At 35.9% G+C, this 7,449-nt stretch overlaps 1 protein-coding gene across 2 annotated transcripts; it reads right to left on the reverse strand.

Moving 5' to 3' along the window:
• Positions 1 to 1,287: 1,287 nt before the first annotated feature.
• LOC112175684 (3-hydroxyisobutyryl-CoA hydrolase-like protein 1, mitochondrial) lies at positions 1,288 to 4,425 on the reverse strand. 2 transcript variants are annotated; one of them, XM_040515889.1, is made up of 7 exons: positions 4,208 to 4,424; positions 4,033 to 4,113; positions 3,699 to 3,767; positions 3,489 to 3,552; positions 3,168 to 3,247; positions 2,689 to 2,772; positions 1,288 to 1,705 (listed from the first exon to the last, which is right to left on the reverse strand). In XM_040515889.1, the coding sequence occupies exons 1-7, from the start codon at positions 4,340 to 4,342 to the stop codon at positions 1,691 to 1,693; spliced, it is 528 nt and encodes a 175-aa protein (XP_040371823.1). In that variant the 5' UTR covers positions 4,343 to 4,424; the 3' UTR covers positions 1,288 to 1,690. The 2 variants fall into 2 exon arrangements, with proteins under 2 accessions (XP_040371823.1, XP_024169175.1); XM_024313407.2 differs by lacking the exon at positions 1,288 to 1,705 and having other exon boundaries at positions 2,474 to 2,772; positions 4,208 to 4,425.
• Between the last annotated feature and the right edge of the window lie 3,024 nt (positions 4,426 to 7,449).

Raw genomic sequence — 7,449 nt, forward strand, 5'->3', positions numbered from 1 at the left:
GGACAGTACAAAATGGTGAACCGATCAAGGAAAGCGAGTTTCCAAACTCGATGACAAAGAAGTCAGATTACTGCAGTTCTCAATGAACAAAATTTGAAGGGACCTCAAACCTCCAATTGCACCATCTGGCATCGAGATTATAGAGCTTCAAGGTTCTGCAAACTCTGTGGCAGAGAGGACAATTCATCACGCCAACGAATGGTCAATGATCTCAGTGCAGTGAGGTTTCCCATCTCCAAAGGCAGTGAACAAAGCTTGGGGCAAGATAAGACCTCCAGAGAAGACAGATTAGCTGATGCAGAAAGCCCTTGTGGTAGACAGCGCAGCTCTGGAAGTTTTTCTATAACAAGCACTGTCAGCAAAGCTAAACCTCCAATGAAGATTGAAGATGGATTACAAATTTACAATCCCGCAGCTCCAAATGTCGAAGAGACAAACATAGTGGTATATGTGCTAACTTTGGGACACCTATTTATGGTTAACTTCCTCAAGCTCGGAAATGCATTTTCATTATTTGCACTTGACCAGATTTCCAAGTTGTTCAAGTCCAGCACACGCAGGTATATACAACTTAAAAACATTTTACTACTGTCTTTTGGAAGTCCATATTCTCCAATCAATAAGACATTTAGTAAATGTTCTACTTCAAAGAGAGCTTCTGGAATTGTAATTTCCCTGTATTTATAAATAATAGATGAGCGGCGAATTTGTGCTGGATTACTTGGTGGAAGACCTTGTTCAAGCATAACGGATTCATTTCCAGAAACATATCGAGCAAGATCATGAATGACATCATTCATTTTGTATCCAATTGTGCTACCACCATCACGTAATTCTACTTCTTGAAAGAAAGACATCCACAGCAAATCAGAAAAGTATTCATCACCAATGTCTTCTGGTCGCTTGCTACCTTCTTCTAGAATTAAGCCCTCTGCCATCCACAAGAGAACTAATTTATGCTTCTTGAATTCAAAATTTTTAGGAAATACGGAGCAGAATGCAAAGCATTGTCGAAGATGTGATGGCAGATGAAGATAACTCAACATAAGCGCTGGTAAAATTCTTTGTTTGCATCCATCTACTTCCCAAAGTTTACTATTTTGCATAAACAACCATTGCCGTTCTTCTCTTTTAAAGCGCATAACACTTCCCAAACTTTTGCCTGCTAATGGTACACCACCACATTTCTTCGCAATCTGCTTTCCAATCAGGCAGAGGTTGGGATAGTTCTCTTCTTCTCCTCGTCCAAAAGCCTGTTGCTTGAACAAAGCCCAGCAGTCATCCTCAACCCTTCAAATAATATGGCGAAGTTGGAGAGTCCATCATGAATGAGACTTTTTTATTGCGGGGAGTGATAATGATTTTGCATCCATCAACTCCTTCTCTAAACAAAGATCTTAGTTTGTCCCAGTCATCTTGATCTTCAGTCCAAACATCATCCAACACAATTAGATATCTTTTGTTGTGCAGCAAATGCCAAAGTCGAGATTGAAGTAAGTCACTCCGAGAACTTTCAATCTTCCCTTGTTACAGACTCAATAACTGACGTCATGATCTTCTTGATATTGAGATCATCCGAGACAAAAGTCCACATCCTAACATCAAAATGTTGGATTACCCGCTCATCATTATATGCCAACTGAGAAAGAGTCGTCTTAGCAATTCCTCCAATACCAATTATCGGAATACATTAAGCATATCCATCCTGATGACACTCAGAAGACAGCAACAGTTTCACTAACTTTAACTATGTACAAAAATGTCACAAGTACAGAGCCAGCTTGTCAGCAAGCAAAAATGAGAAGTATAGCAATAATGTTTTCACTGATTGAACATAACTCACACAGGGAGAAATGGACATATAAGCATGTTTTTTAAAGTACAAATGTATTGAATGGGAAAAAAAAAAAAAAAAAAGGGAATACCATCAACAGTTCCAGTTGGCTTCATTTCATAATTAACATGATATGCAGAGTTACAGAACTTATCATGGTCCATTATGCAAATTGTAGATAAAGGGAAGCATTCTACGTATTCTGAAATTCTTAGAAAGTCACATACAGCATAAACCCCTTACTAGACTGCAATCAATTATCTATTTAGCAAAAATAATAATGATTGATACTACACCAAGAAACATCCACCATTTTTATAAGGACAAGGGCAGCTAACAAAACCGGTGACCTGCACTGGCCCCTATATTGAAATGGTAGGTACCATTTATAACTTCTTACATTTCCATTTCTTAAGTACAATTAGGTGCAGCACTCAATTCATGTGACTGAGCTCAGAGATATTCAAACCCCCTTCATATTCCTTCTTCATTAGCTAAGCTATGCTATTCATCACTTTGTTTCCCTTCTCATTGACATAAGAACCAGTTTATAAATTCAAGCATATCCGAAACTTTATATAAAGACTTCCTGAAGAATACTTGAGCTTTCTCGATCTCATTACATTATTCCCAAACACCTCAACAATGTCTCAGCCAGCTTACATTAATATGCTCAAATCAAAAGAGATTAGTCATACAAATGCTTTAATGTACAAAACAAATTCGTGTAAATGCTCAAGTCACGACTCACAAGTCAGAAATACATTAGGAAGATTTTGCAAAGTAATTGATGATATCCTCATACAAGGAAGAACAAAAGGATAATTATATGTACAAGGATCCCTGTTACATACAGTTTTATCAGTTGCAATGCGGAATGTTCCAGGGATTGAGACACCAGCACCGCCACCCATGGTAACGCCATTCAAGATAGCCACCTGCATGGATATCATCAGTGACATTGTCAAGAAAACCCAGCAGTAAATTTAGCGATACACTTGAGATTATTTTTACTTTCGCAATAACCCTTCCTCAACTCTTAGTGCCTTGCTTTAAGTAAAGCAATTCATCCTATCTAAGAACAGAACTCAACTTAATCCTAAGGCCATGTATCCAGACAGAAAGGGCTAACTTATAATAAACTGCGTTAACTTTTCTCAACCATCAGGTGTGAAACACAACACAATATAAGAGTGCAAGTAATGAAGCACAAGAAAAGAAAAAGGAGCCACAGATGCACTAGCACACTCATTTGAATAAAAGCCTTTGAGAAAGTCACTACAAAAGAAGCTCACAGCACTGTGAATAACACACAAGAATGAAGAGTACTCACATGTGGCTTTAAACATGTGCCCAGGAGATATATAAAAGGATACAATGCCCTAAAAAACTCCTTACAATCTTCCATTCTCCCTGCAAACAGTAAAGCAAATGCAGGGCTGTCACAAACAAAGAAACAGACTTTCCAATAAAAGAGTGGAGCCTATTATCAAAAATAAGTATATCTTTGGTGTACATCTCAGCTAACTGCATAAAGCCAATTTTCTTATATAAAAACATGCATGCCATAGAAATATGTTTATGAACTAGCTTACTGGAAGGGAAGAAATTGGCTATCTGGGTCTTAACAAAGTCAAACATATGACAGTTCTACCTTCGTTTATCAAATGATAGAGAGACACTACATCTCCACCCGCACAAAATGCCTTGCCACTGCCCTTCAAAAATTCAAACCAATTTATATAAGTTACCACTTGTGTAATCAAAACCAAGCAATATCAGCTTCAGCATGGGACAAAAGAATAGTAGCTCATATTAAAGAACCAAAATAGTGGGAAGCGGGGCGAAAAAGAAACAGAATTACCTTCAATGCAATAAAGCCCACATCCGGATTATCTTCCCAACTTCTGTACAGTTTCTGCAATCTAAGCCCCTATAAAATCACCACAGACCGCTCATAAATGGGTGTCATCCAAAATCCCAAACCAAACAAAAGAAACTAAATGCAGCAAACAACTAATCACCCGGATAATCAAATGTCAGAATAACAACTAAAATACCCAATTCTAGTAATTGGGTATCTGCCAGTTAGCCAAAAGCTCATATACCCACAAAAGCCAACCAAGCATTACATTATATAACAATTCAAATGTATCAAACTAATGAAAAAAAATCACTTGTGAAAGAAAAACACACACCATTGCAGTAGTGAGAGCATTGAGCACAGAAGGTCTGTTGAGAACTGCAGTTCTGGACCAAGCTTTGCCTTCAACCAATACCTGAAACAGAGAGAAAGAGAGAGTCTTTCACATAATTGAGCTCATATAACATTATCGTTAGGATTATACAAGAAAAGGGTGGTGAGAAATTGACTTGGTTATCAAGATCATCGTTGAGGGCAGTGTCCGGGAGAGAGCAGAGCCCTCTTCTGCTGCAATGGCGGAGGAAACGACAACTGTCAAGGCCGCCATGTCTGGCCAATACAGCTACCTTGAGCCTCTGCATCATTTGCTTTCGAAATTCTACTAAACGAGTAAAGGCCCGATGATTTATAGTGTCTGCTTGAGCCGTTCCAACTCCCTTTTAACTTTGTTTCCAACTTTAAATAACATATATTAATCTATTCTCTTTTTTATATTAAACTAGAAATTACAAATGTGGAATATTGGTTATCAGTGTGTGTTCTTTATTTTTTATTTTTTTTATTTTGAGAAAAAAGATAATTTATTAATCCAAGAGGATACAACAACGGGGATGACACTATAAATCTCAACTACTCCAATTAGATAAGAGGACTCACTCATACCCTTAATATAGAACCAGCGATTACAAACACCATGAGCCAATAGGGGCTCAACTGTAACCTACAGACAAAACCTACCCCAGGAGTGTCGATACATCCTTACAACCAACCTCAAGAAGAGACAAACCTCTTCCGACACCATATACCAAAACTACCAATATGTGTAGAGGCGTCTCCCCATTACATTGACAGCAAGAAAATACTGAAATTTAAAAACAACTTGTCCCTGGATATGAAACCATAACAATGGCACAACCACTAAACCTAACCTAACCAAACAACCCTAACTCAAAAGAGTAGAAACTGATTAAAACCTAAACCACACCAAAAAAAAAAAAAAAAAACAAAATAAAACCCTAAGAGACTTAAGTCAACTGTAACATAAAAACGAAATAAAATACTAGAATAAACCAAATCAGGCCCCAACATGGGAGCCCGGTGCCCGAGCCCAATGATTTAGAAAAGCAGCAAGGAGAGTTAGTTTAGGGTGGTGCTATTCACACACCAATTTTCTCTATTCACACACCCCTCTACTTTTCTATTACTTTAAGTCAATTTATTTTTACAAATTACCATAACTATCCTCTCTTACAATTCTGATTATTTTTTTCTTTTTTCTATTTGGCAAGTCAATCATAAATCAATTATCATTTTTTTTTTACATATCCAACTATTACGCATCTTCCTATTAAAATAAGAGAAATGTAAACTTTACAAATTTTTTTTTTTTTTGAAACAGGATGAGGGGAAGATCCCTAGTATCCCAGAATTTATTAAAGAATAGAAAAAGAGAACAAGGGAGGGGACATATAAAGCCAAGAATTCCCTAAAAAAAGATACCAACTATTGAAAACAAAATTTCAGAAGACCCAAACTGTCCTCATTACAAAGCGAAGCAATAAAAGGGGGAGCTATATTCCACCACACAAAACCATTATTCGACATACCATAGTTAGCCAATGCATCAGCAACATGGTTTCCTTCACGAAATATATGAGATGAACGAAAATTTATCTGAGAAATACTGAACAAACAGTTTTTCCATTCTACCTGCAGTTTGTCCTCATACGAGTAGGAGGTTGCAAAGTTTGTCCTCATACGAGTAGGAGGGGTAAGACGCCTGCTTTACTCCTTTGTTATCTGGGGTTCCAATATTTCATCTAACTTATTAAAGTTTCTCGTTTCTTATAGATTGGCAGTAAGCCATTTTCATATGCAGTCTGCAAATATGGAAAAATTTTGGGCACAGAAAAAAATGGAGTATAGTTGAAAATTAAATGAACGAGACTTACCTGAAGGGTTAAACAAATGCAGACACACGCATAATCAATAGTATGAAACTCTTAATATAATGTATTTTAGATAACTGTATTGAAAGAACACTCACCCATAAATAAAAGTTCAACTATTAGGATGAAAAGAACACTATACTTTGGATATTACTTCGGGTATATCACAAGTAGATCCTATGCAATAGTATCTCAAATGTTGCAAATAGCATCCAAAGAAAATACAATAGCACTTCAGTCGAAAGATTGTTGTCACGTAGCCACATAAACATAAACAGAACATAAATAGAAAGAGCACAATGTTGGTCAATGCAGAGTTTTATAATGGATATCAGTAGCCACATAAACTTTCTTGATTACTTCCTCATCGCTCAAAACTTAAATTCTTTGTGCAAAATCTAAAGATCATGGTCAAAATTCTGATGTTAGGAAAAAATTTGAATCATCAACCCTACATAAGATTTTAAGAACATTAGCTAATGACTTAGAAAAATAGTCTGCCTCATTAAAATTGTCAACGTTCATGAAGCACAAAGGTGCTCCTCATTTTAGTTAATATTTTAGTTGCCCTGCAAAACTAAATAAGAAAAAACACTCAATTTCCTTGATTACTTCCTCATCACTCAAAACTTAACTTGTCCATGCTAAATCTAAAATTGCTTGCTCTGTCATAATTGAACTTCAAAGCATCACAGTAGAGAGATGAAATGACTATGCTAGAGAAGTTTTTGATGGAAAAGAAAAGAATGAATCACAAAGAGTTTTGAAGTCTTCGGTGATCTGCGGGTAAGGGTTTAGAATTTGGCGATAATTGACTTGCAAAACAGAAGAAGAAAAAAAATCATAATTGCAAGGGAGGGTAATTAGGATAATTTGTAAAAATAAATTGAATTAAAATAATAAAAAAATAGAGGGGGTGTGTGAATAGAGAAAATGAGTGTGTGAATAGCACCACCCTTAGTTTATTACCCTGATTTTTTGGAATAAAATCACTTTATTTTTTTAATAGATTTCATATCGATGTATTATTAAACTCAAGCTAGAATGAGTCATCACATATATATCCTCCTCCTACCGATATGGAGTATCGGTAGACAAAAAGTTTGTGGTGGTGCTACAACGATATATAGAGTATGTTCACTTATTCAACAGTTCCATAGAATTCATACTCACTAAAAGCAAGTCTATAAATAATATTAACACCACAACATAGTAAGAGGAATGCTAACAACATTTTCCATCTGCCTTCCCCTTCCAACATTTTCCACTTATTGTCTGCCAAGTGTCTTGTAACTTTACTCAATCATATAAACTTAATGCTGTGAAAATAAATTTTATTTTCTTCCCAATTTGCCCAAAATAATGCAATAATTTATTTTTCCTTATTTTCTTTCTTTTCTCTCTCTTGCTTCACTCCTTCGTCTCTTTCTTTCTTTCTTTTTTTATTTTATTTTTTATTTTTACTTTTCCTTTTGATTGCAAAACCAGAAATACTTCACACACAAAAAATAAAAAAACCCAAA

Source organism: Rosa chinensis, chromosome 1 (genome assembly GCF_002994745.2).
Source record: "Rosa chinensis cultivar Old Blush chromosome 1, RchiOBHm-V2, whole genome shotgun sequence".
NCBI classification, from domain to species: Eukaryota; Viridiplantae; Streptophyta; class Magnoliopsida; order Rosales; family Rosaceae; genus Rosa; species Rosa chinensis.